The 11841-nt window shown below is 34.8% G+C and overlaps 1 protein-coding gene across 1 annotated transcript in view; it reads right to left on the minus strand.

Moving 5' to 3' along the window:
- Positions 1 to 11317, minus strand: part of LOC113238287 (histone acetyltransferase Tip60-like) — a 28291-nt gene extending 16974 nt beyond the window's left edge. The window contains exons 1-6 of the mRNA XM_026475124.1: positions 11201 to 11317; positions 10997 to 11123; positions 8630 to 8782; positions 6845 to 6979; positions 1595 to 1772; positions 1538 to 1548 (exon numbers count right to left, since the gene is read on the minus strand). Of these exons, the coding sequence (XP_026330909.1) occupies positions 1538 to 1548; positions 1595 to 1772; positions 6845 to 6979; positions 8630 to 8782; positions 10997 to 11123; positions 11201 to 11245 (649 nt within the window). The 5' untranslated portion in view covers positions 11246 to 11317. The remainder of the gene's footprint in view (positions 1 to 1537; positions 1549 to 1594; positions 1773 to 6844; positions 6980 to 8629; positions 8783 to 10996; positions 11124 to 11200) is intronic.
- Between the last annotated feature and the right edge of the window lie 524 nt (positions 11318 to 11841).

Consider the following 11841-nt stretch of genomic DNA (forward strand, 5'->3'; position numbering starts at 1 on the left):
ATATAGGATTGCATAAGCAGCACTCACCGACAGGAATAAGACAAACATGCATAAACTCGTTTATCTCAATCGACGCTCAGTCGTACTCAACAAGTATTCTATGAACCACCCGATTGATACAGGAATGCACAAATCGGCCGCAAATTGCCCGCGGTCTATTATCTACGAAAATTACCTAACTAGGAATACTAATAACTATTAAAATGCGAAACTGTGTCTGTTGCCTCTTTATTTGTTTGTTTGTTTCTACTTTCATTTCGAAACGGAGCGACCGATTGACATGATTTTTATTTTATTTATTCAATAAAACCGGACAGATATATGAACTACACGGAGAGAAATATCGAACCGAGTTAGTTTGAGCAATCTCTTAATTAATATTAGTTGATGTTCACAAGTTGTAGTCGAGAGTCGAGAGCTCAGTTGGTGTCTCAGGGTCGTATTCCAGAACTCTACTCAATACTCAAGTCAGGACTTGAGTATTCCAGTGAACACTGAAAATCATACACAAGTCCTCGCCATTAGGGTCGTATTTCCAGTGCTTGAAATCATACTCAAGTCTGCTCAAATCCTGACTTGAGCATTGATTGAGTTCTGGAATACGACCCTGAGAGTCGTATTCTAGAACTCTTCTCAATGCTCAAGTCAGGATTTGAGTATGGTTTAAAGCACTCGAAATCATACTCAAGTCCCTGTCATTAGGGTCGTATTTCCAGTTCTTGAAATCATACTCAGATCCTGACTTGAGCATTGAGTAGAGTTCTAGAATACGACCCGTACGAGTCTTCCTAGATGAAATTACAAATCTCCCCCTGAGCCTTTACACAACGCCCCCATTTTTTTCCTGGGTCTCTTACCGCCCCCTTTTAGGCTTGCACCGCCCACAAGGGGGCGTTATCGCCCACTTTGGGAAAGGCTGGTCTAGCTCGATCGTATTCATAATTTATGCAAAAGTGTCATCTTATAATAATTTCAAAAAGTACAGAAACAGAAAATGAAGAGGAAGACAATGCTTTGGACATTAAGTTATATGACATTATCATTGAAAAGTTTAGTTATATGTAAAGGACTGGCATCCGTGAATAGCAAAAAATATTTACATATTATTATGGCAATTCAATCATGTAATAAAGGTGTTTTATTTATTACACATTTTGAAACGATTTTTATGAGATCGATTAAAGAGCATACGATCCGATCCGTGGATTGATTCAGAGTCATATGATCCATTACGATCCAAAAAATCGATATAAAGCAAAAATCGTACATCCCTAATTCAAAGAGAACTGTCTCCTAAGCTTGCTGCTTGCTATTTTATATGGAACATACAATATATAGAATAGAAGTATGAAACTAGTTAAGTTATAAAGCTGATAAAAAAATCGACTTCACTACGCGGGCGGCGGCGCAGTACTATCGACATCCCGAATCGATACTCCGTGTCCCGCCCTGCTTTTTCACTTTGACGAATGATTGGAGATGAAAAATGGGAGTTTATTATTTTGTTCACAACTGTAATTCAACTAAATAAATCTACTTAACATAAATCTGGAAATGAAACCATATATGTTAGGGTAGAGAAAGTAAATTCAACAAAATTCCCGGAATGCAACCTACCTCATTATCGAGAGAGTTGGTCTTCCGTTTTCGGTTCATCTTCTTCTGCAAGGCGGCGGCGAGTACCGCGCCTCCGTTTACCAGGGAGGAGTTATCATGGCCGAGCGTAGGACTACTCGGCCGGGACACCAGCTGCCGGGGCTCGTTGATTACCGCTGGAAGTTTGGGAGAACGTCTCGTGTAGTCGAGTTTTTTTTTTTTGTGTACCAAGAACTGCATTTATAAACTGCGTAACAAGTATTGTAGGTCACAGGACAACTAGATAATTATAAAATAACATGCCAAACAACCACACCACTTACCTGGTCTTAAACCAATTAATTCCTACGCTGATTTCATCTTTCACGATTTACATACATTATTTGATTTTAAATTCGGGACTTAATCGTGCGTAAAAACACTTTTTATTTATCTCGACGTTCCGTACGTATAATAATAATAATAACGCATACACTCCTAGCCCCGCACTAGGGAAGTCCTGTATCGGGGGTGCCATGGACACACACAGATAACCACAAATTACACCCAAACTCACGAGAGAAATAAATGTAGGCCATACAAATATTTCTCCCGGCCCGGGATTCGAACCCGAGACCTCTGCATGGCAGTCCAGCATGGTAAACGTTCGGCCACGGCAGCAGTATAGTATTGCAACGTCCATGGTCTCGAAGGGACCATGTCCTGTCTTGCCATGTCTTGTGTCATCAGTCCCTTAGCGACCATGGATGTTGGAATACGTCCGAAACATCGAGATCGAGGCAAAATATGATTTTATATACGATTAAGTCCCGAATTTAAAATCAAATAATAGGAGATTCCTATACTAAGCACCAAGGCAACAAAAATAATTCCGGGGGCATTACCCAGAACACCTAGACCAGAACCATTTTAGAAAAGATCGTCTCCCAAATTGGTCCTACTGGGAATCGAACCCGGGGCCTTCTCATCAAGCGTCCACAGTACTAACCGCTAGGCTAATAAAAAAAGAAATACTGAAAAGTCATTTTTTATAATTGAAAATTGCACCATACGTTTTATTTAATTACAATATGGTCTGTCTATTTTAAGACGGATTAAAATGACATTTGCAGGGTTGTCAGTTTTCATAAAATTTTAAATAGTGATGTAGGTACTTAGTTCTTATAGATAGGTTTATGGATAGATTGTGAAAGAGGGTACAATTTTGCCAAAAATATCTGATGTGTGAATGTTACGACGTTCTAATAGCGTTATTGCCTTCTTCTTTCTTATTTTGACAATTGGCCTACTAGTATCGAAACAAATTTTCATTGATAATAATACATTTTACACGAACAGGCAAATTTGATTCAATCATTTTATTTCAAAACGAGTACAAATATGTACTCGTATTGAAATAAAATGATAAAACTTTAAAATAAGTCTCCTCCTTGTATTTTTAATAGACATAGTTCTAAATACAGTGGATGTGGACATATAAAAATATTGACAATTCAAATAAACCTGTGCCCTGTATTTGGACGAATAATGGGCGGATGATGATTCAAATGAAATAAATTCGGTTATTCATTGCATAAGCATAACCAACATTCAGCCTATAGTCGATAAAATATTTATGGATTGCAATTTATCGACTGCATCGATAAATATTTTTTAAAGTTTGATGTGCTGGTGTCTATTACATATTAATGGAAACCTGGTATTTTAATTAAAATTTGAATGTTCATATTTTTTCCTTGTTGTGGAAAATAATGTGTAGGCTTTTACTATGTATACCTGTTACGCAGTTTTATTTTTGTTGATACATGTAAATTCACCCTTAGAGGATTGATAGTGGGCATCTTTATTAAAAAAAGTACAACAAACCGTGATTTCGGCATGCCTTTCAACTTCAAGGTGATTTTATTTGGAAGTACATGTTCTTTATGAGCAAATTTAGTTCAAAATTAATATATGAGCATATATTAATTTTAGATCAGCCTAAAATAGATTGTTTAATCACTACAACAATAATAATAATAGCGCACACACTCATAGCCCCGCTTTAGGAAGACCCTGTATCGCGGGTGCTATGGACACAAACATAGACAACCACAAATTACACCCAAACTCACAAGAGAAATAAATGTAGGCCATACAAATATTTCTCCCGGCCCGAAATCGAACCCGGGGCCTCTGCGTGGCAGAGCAGCCCCCCGATTCAGAACTCTTCGATATTTTAACCGAATCGTGCGATTGGATATCGTTCTCGAATCGAAGGGCGTTTTCTGAGCTATTCAGAACATTCCAGTTAAACGTTCGATTCGGATTCGGATACGATATCGTTATCCAATAGCGTTTACGGAGTTAGTCGGTGAAATTGATTATGAGAAAAATGAAAATCCTTTTTTATACATTTTTAAGACTTTAAAAGCCTAATATATAGGAATTCATTACTATCGCATTAAAATAAATTAATAAAATTGAACAAAATCCAGATTTTATTTAAACTAATAAAAGATTTCTGTATTACATTCTTGCTTTGTGAACAATAGGACGTTCGGTAACTTTCATTCGAAAACTGTGTTCTGAATAACGTTTGCAACCTTTGCCGGTCGAGAAGTACGAGTAATCGAGTACGAGTACGGGAGTGACGTCAGTTCGGTTGCGTTTCGAATACAACAGTTTGACGTTCGATTCGGTTATTGTGAATAAAAATTAAAAGAAATCGTAGGATATCTAATCGAATCGGTCGACAACAGAGTCATCGTAAGGTTCTGAATCGACCTGCAGCATGGTTATTATGGGTACGGTGGCAGTAATAATAATTGTACATTTGTTTAATTTTGATGGTAACAAAATGGACAAAATACCCTGATTTTTTATTTTTTACTTATTAATAAAGATGTCTTTTAAAATAGAGTTTAAGAAAATAATAAAGTTTTTTCAACTTTTGTAAATTGACATTGTATTCTTTAAGTAAAAATGCCCTAAATAATGCAAGGCTTCGAATTTATTAGTCAAAATGAAAAGGATCTAGATTAATATGCACAAAATACACACAAATTTATTCATTTATTTATTGTAAATATGTTTACACGGCATTACAGTTCCATAACCAATGCGCCGTAAAACCAAACTAATTAAAAAATAACAATAAAAATGAAAAAAAAACCAAAGACTGAAATAATAAATTAAACTATAGCACTATACTTGACTCACTATCATCCATCGCTTCACAAAATCTCAGGCATTCACAACACACAGCCGCCCATCGCCATGCAAACAGATCACACTCCGGTGCTGATGCCAAGAGTTGATTGAGCATTGCGAGGGCACGGAGCAGTGGTGAGTTCCTGCGCGATACGGTACGCACCGGTGGGACTGTGAATAGTTCACGACGTTGCGCTCTTAAAACTATTTTAGGAATGTCTGGGACAAAGAGCCTTACAAACTGTCCCACTAGCTCAGGACAGTCCGACTCGCCGCGTAATACCTGAGAAACAGATACCAGCAGGTTGTTGTTCCGCCTCACCTCAAGGGAATTATACTGAATAGTCCCCAGTAAATACTTTGTCGGATACAAAAACGGATAATAGCCGTACATTTTTTTGTAGAAAAATCTAAGGAAAGCTTTTTGAACCTTTTCGATCAAAGATGTATACGTAGCTTCATGCGGGTGCCATATAAGCGATGACGTCTCAAGTTTGCTTCTCACTAAAGCATTATAGACCATTCGTATAGCACCAAAATCTTGAAATTCTTTGACGTTGCGGATCACAAAGCCCAGTCTTCGAAAGCAGTCGGCAGCAAGTGTCACGACATGATCGTGAAAAGTGAGGCGCGAGTCAAAGACTACACCAAGATCCTTTATAGAAAAAACGCGGTTAATCGGATCAGTTCCAAGCACATATTGAATATGTAACGGAGCACGTGAACGGCTAAAAGTGCAGACAAAACATTTCGCTGGATTGAAAATAAACTTGTTATCCACACTCCATTGGAACACAGCATTGACGTCTCTTTGTAAAGATTCACAATCGGCTGTGTGCTCCACCCCATACACTAATTTGAGGTCGTCAGCATAAAGCAGACAACGAGCGCTCTTAAGAACTGATTCCAGGTCGTTGATCAATAAATTAAATAAGAGGGGACCCAGAACTGAACTAGCTTGCTTAGAAGCACGTCGTTATCTACACGATCGAAGGCTTTTTTAAAGTCGAAATAGAGAACGTCAACCTGGATACCCCTGTCTAGATGATCAGAAATTATGTCGACTAAAACCAATAGATTTGTATTAACACAGTGATTTGACCTAAAGCCATGTTGCGAGTCACACAAAAAAAGCCTCATTTGTGGGGTTAAGCACATACATGCATTTGTATATGTATATTTGTATATTCGATTCTTCCTACGTGGGCGAACGGTTGCCATGCCGGACTGCCACGCAGAGGTCCCAGGTTCGATTCCCGGGCCGGGAGAAATATTTGTATGACCTACATTTGTTTCTCTCGTGAGTTTGGGTGTAAATTGTGCTTGTCTATATGTGTGTCCATGGCACCCGCGACACAGGGTTTCCCTAGTGCGGGGCTATGTTGAGTGTGTATGTTATTATTGAAAATCCAAAATTATTTTATATTTAATAATAATCGGAATCGATCCTTTTGAGTAGTCTTGAAGTGAGATGGGTTTCTGTGCGAGAAGATGAACCTGATTCCTACTATATCTTTCTAATTTGTGAGTTAAATCAGCTAAAGTTCCAATTAGAAATATCAAAAGTTTCCGATCGGCCAGTTGTGAATCACAATTATGTGCTTCGACTCGGAAAAGACGCAGTTCCCGATCGGGAGAGGCAATCAAAATCAAGCTGCTGTAATGCGCGTCTGCAGCGGTGATGCGTGTTTTGAAGTCTTTCATCTGAACGCGGAGGTACTGCATGTTATGTGTAAAACATTCGTGACTACATTTGTGTAGTCATAAATTGTTTAGCCTTAAAGTATCAATAAGTATTAATAAGTGATTATTGCGTTGTTATTGTTCAAGGTCAAAATCATTTCAGAAGTATTAGTATTTTTTTACTTATTATCTTAGCATGCTCTCTAAACTAGTGAAATTACAAAAGCATCGACCAATAGAAACCACTGAAATGCTTACCTTAGTTATGCTTGGCGTATGTTATAATTTATACACAATATGTACTGAATTAAAATATAATGTTTCCCCATTTTCAAAACACATATTTGCTGAATAAAAAGAAAAGGGAACGTACCCGCAGTGCTTTTATGTGCTGAGCCATTTGTGACGTGACTAGGAAGGTTGGTATGGGCTTTGTCATGTAACTTTGGTGGCGTTGGAGTCACATAGGTATTAAGAGACCTCGGAATGTCATTGCAGACATTATCATCTGCCGACAAAATGTTACATTCAAATGCCAATCTTGATTTTTGTGTAAGATAAAACCATTGTCTCACGTGAGTGCCGAGTTATTTACTGCGATGCTAAATTTTTTATAACAAAAATTATTTGCTTGTTGTTTAGAATTTGATACATAAACAACATTAATCGCCCAATTTCATTAGCTCACATAGATATGATATTTCACATTGATAGCAAAAACATTTTCTTATTGCAAAAATGTCCACAGAAATTATATTATTAAGAAAATAGCTAAAGTGGTATTCAAAAGCATTTATGCAGCATATCATGCATTTGCCTAAGGCGGTACTTAATCTACATACCAATTACCATAACAAGTAAAAAATAATAATAAAAAGATTACTACTACCTTAAATTTATTTATGTTCATGCTGAAGTAGGGTATACCTTAACCTACCTAATTAAAATCAATTTGTAATTCTTAAAAAAAGCAATTATAGATCTGCTACAAATAAATATAGCTCTCCATCTTTGCACCTGTACTAAATTATTATAAGTAATTTAATAGTTATATTACAACTGCGGCTTGAATCTGATATCTTTCTTAAATAGTTATTTGTTATTCAAGGCTATAAAGTTGTTCTTTGACGCTAGTGCTTGTATTGAAACCTGAGAAAGCCAAGGATGCTAAAATTGAACCACATGAGAAGCGAGTGGTTCAAAAATAGAAGCCTGAGTGTAGCGAGGGTTTCAAGACACGAGACGCAAAACAATTTTGCCGTCGAATGAAACACACGACTTTTCAGCTCAATTTAGCGAGGTAAAATTAAATCAATTAAATTGTTGAAAATGGTTTCTGTGGCTGTTTGAAAAACAATCTCGGGACGCAGGCTTTGCACAATAACTTGTGTTTGTGTATCTGGTCTGTGTATTTGGTATTGTGCAATATAACTTTATTATTATTGTTATTATTTTACAATTTAATTATTTTCATGTCTAATTTTTTATGTGTCAAATCTAATTTAATTTATTAAGTGTCTGATTGTGTTAATATTTGAATTTTATTTTTATTTTTTTTTAATTGTGGTGGTCTATTTTTATGACAGGCCATGGCAGTATACCTATCAGCGAGGGCTATGTAATTAGCATAGTCATCAGATGCTGAGTCACGGACCTTTTTGACATGCTTTCTTTTGCTTATTTGTTATAAGTTTTTTCTATAATTTTTTCCTACTTTTCTATTGTTCTTTTTTGTATTTATGAACGAATTATTTAATAATTTATTATCTGTATTTTAAAATGTAGTTTGCATGTCAAATAAAGATGATTTTATTTTATTTTAAATTTAATGTCTACAATAATAACAATAAAATATATCGCGTAGTTGAACGTGTTATTATTAGTTATGTTTTTTTTCATAGAAAGCAAAAGTTAGGTGCACCACAGTCCAACATCAAGTTCGAATTTCAAAAACCTTTTCCACACTAGCGTGGAAAAACCTTTTGCGTGTAAATTTCTAATGAGAAAGAAAGTCTTTCCGAGCTAGTGAGGTGAAAACTATTACCATTACATTAACATTTAGTATTGGTGCAATAATGGCGCATGTTGGCAAATGTAGCTAATCAATAAAATAAAAATTATGCTTTTCTAGTGCAAAATATAGCAAAAACACACATACTAAGAAAACTAGGCATAATGCCACCTCCTGATCCAATGTGGGTCTTCTTTGGTGTTGTGGTACCACCAGTGGGGGCACCATCCCGTCGGGGGAACTGCACTTTGCGTGTATCCAGCCATGACTCATCCACCCACTCGTCAAGGCGTTTGTTAACTGGAATGTTACATTATAAAACCATTGCACAAGATACTAAAGTGTGTAGAATATTGTATGGTTGGATCCCAATTGTCTGAGCGGAATTTCAGCACAGTCATATTAAAAGCATATTTTAAATGCATTATTGCTTGTATTAAGTTTACAGTCACAAGCATTGAAGTTCCAACAAGTATGGAGTTACAACAAGTACAGAATTAAATCACATCAGTACTTACAAGCTTAAATTTGCTATTGTAAACAAGAATGGCATAATAAGATTATTACTGAGTAAATTGTAAATCTTGTGTGATGTGCAAATCCAAGTTTAAAAATAGTGAGATCAGATTGCTTACATTACTGTAATCATAATAGTTATTGATCTAAACTTCAAATAATACACAATACACATGGAGTGGATAAAAGGTCCCTTTGAAATCTAAGAGTGATAAAAAAATAGTAATATTTTTTTTACAATAAAATTATCTTTTCTTTTACAGATGTAAAATAGGTGTGTAGATGTTGACTTGTCATTACCAGCTCATCACACAATACTGTAGCAAAACAATTGCTTGTTACACTATAAAAATATATAAAACAAAGTACAATATAATAGCTTTTGAATTTCAGATGGAGGTATCTCGATGTGTATTACTTCCTCAAAATTTATGTAAATATAATTTACCTATTCCGGATTACACAGGGTTATTAGTAGAATACTATAGTCCATTTCAACAGGGATGATTCCGGTGTTGTTTGAAATTTGAAGTATCTGGAGATGTAGTGATGTAAAATCACATGAAAAAAAACTCAATTTAAATATCTCATCGAGATAATTTGTAATTTACAGAAAATAATTTAAGAATAACTAATGAACAAAGTAATGGTGTAAATATATATATGGATAAATTTTTCGTTTTACACATTAAGTAATTAGGGTAATTTATGTTGTGTCTATCCCTAAAAACTACACAACCAAACAAAAAGTCAACTATAAAGCATAAAATCAACAGCAACGAAACGGAATTTGAACAATTACTCCAAAAAGATCATGCAAAGCTAAAAACAAAATAAAACCCTCTAAGAAGGTATGTTCCTCATATTGACGCAAATCATACAAAAGTCGTTTCGATTTATCGATTCTATGGCGTAAATCTCTATGGATAAATAATCCATTTTATGCATGAAGCAGTTTGGGTAACTTATTTTTATATTTATTATTTCATTTTCTATCTACATAATATACCACAAATTTGACTTAAAATTACATCTATAATAAATATTGTATGATTTTGCTACATTATAACAAATTTACTATTTATTTTTGTAACCTGGTTGACAGATTAGTTATAAATCGTATGTGTGCAACGTAAAAATTAGAAGTGTCACAGAACTCATCCCTATTGAAATGGTCTATAGCAACATTGCAGGACTATATTACTTACATTCCAAACAATAACTGTTTTTCACGTTTCCATGACTTTTAATAATTCATCAATATAATTTTATTTTCATACAACAAATAAAAATATTTAAATAGATTGCTCTACTATCAACCATGACCATGAGACCTTAAAAGGGCGCGAAGCATTGGTTTGTTTTTAAAAACAAATATACATCATTTAAATCCAGAAAAATAGTTTCATTTCCTAAATTGCTCTAATAGGTGATAAGTCTGTACAGTAACAAAAGAAAAAGCAAGCATGCAGGAGCAAACATGGGGGTCGTCAGAGAGGATGCTTGCATTTTGGACTTACTACCTTATTATCAGATATAGATCTATAAAAGTAGTGTCAGTTCCAAAATATAAAAAGATTATTTTTGGTAAATTTACTGTTTCATAAAAAGTCGTGGAACAAAAGTTGTTTGTGATGTTAGCAATGTAATCCCGAAGGCTCCCAATATTTTACGAATAGCCTAGAAATATCTTTGCATTTAAAATGGAGACTCAATTTACTTAAAAAATCAATATTCATAGTAGAATTAGTGACTTGTAGATAGCAGAAAAGTGTCTTAGTAAAGTAAGGAAGTTTCATAATCTGATGCAAAAGTCAACAATTGATGCAAGTTCATTGGGCACGTAATATCATTTATAATACTATTTCGAGGATAATTTTTCACTCGCAAGATAGCTTGATATCTATATATATTGATTATCATAGAATTCATACGTTTTTAGGAGTCATTGTAGAATTTCGAAAGAATGATTGATTCAAGAATTCAAGAGCAACTTACAGTCAACATAGTGAACGTAAAAGCCTCTTTGTCCACGGATATCCTTAATGCTAAGAATTTCAGCTAAAGGCCAGTCGTCGCCTCCTTGCATACGGACTGGGAGACGGCATCCTTCCACCAGAGCGGACTGCAAATATGGTTTACATGACTAAATAAAATCATACCAATAATTTGAACATAATTTGATTCACTCAATTCACTTACTGTGGAATCACAGAAAGTTGTAAGTTCGTCTTCATTTTCATTCATTTTGATATAAAATCACAAATTATTAAACGAAAAATACTCAAAACTAACACATGCTTTTTAATCTGTGGACGCGTTACTTGTGACATAAAGGGTACTGTTCGCGCGGTCACACGAATTGTATTAAGGCTTAAAATGTAATTAGTATTTTGAAAAATTTGTTTAACCTAATGAACCAATTAGTTAATTTAAATGAATTCATAGTACTTATATGAATTCATATTAATTATTAGTACTTATATGGATTCATTTCAATTCCAAAAGGAAAATCGTGGAAAAAGTTGAAAATTATTAATAATAATTTCGTAACGATTTCTACAAACGAAACGTTCGAAAAAAGTACAGTTGGTTGTTTTTTTTTTCTAATGTCTTTCGACTTTTCGCGGTAAGCGTTTTAGCCACTTACAAAGTGTTTACGTTTACGACAGTCTCGCTTAGAAGTCTATGGATCACGTAATATTTCCTTTATTTTTTCTTTTTTTTCATCATAAAAGCTCAATATAACAAACCCTCTGTGCAAACCTTAGAGGATGGAAAAAATCTAGGTGCAATTTGTTTCCATAGTCTAAGGCAAACCACAGCACTGACAGTTACTTCCA

Source organism: Hyposmocoma kahamanoa, unplaced genomic scaffold (assembly GCF_003589595.1).
Source record: "Hyposmocoma kahamanoa isolate Upper Pololo Valley unplaced genomic scaffold, ASM358959v1 95, whole genome shotgun sequence".
Lineage (NCBI taxonomy): Eukaryota > Metazoa > Arthropoda > Insecta > Lepidoptera > Cosmopterigidae > Hyposmocoma > Hyposmocoma kahamanoa.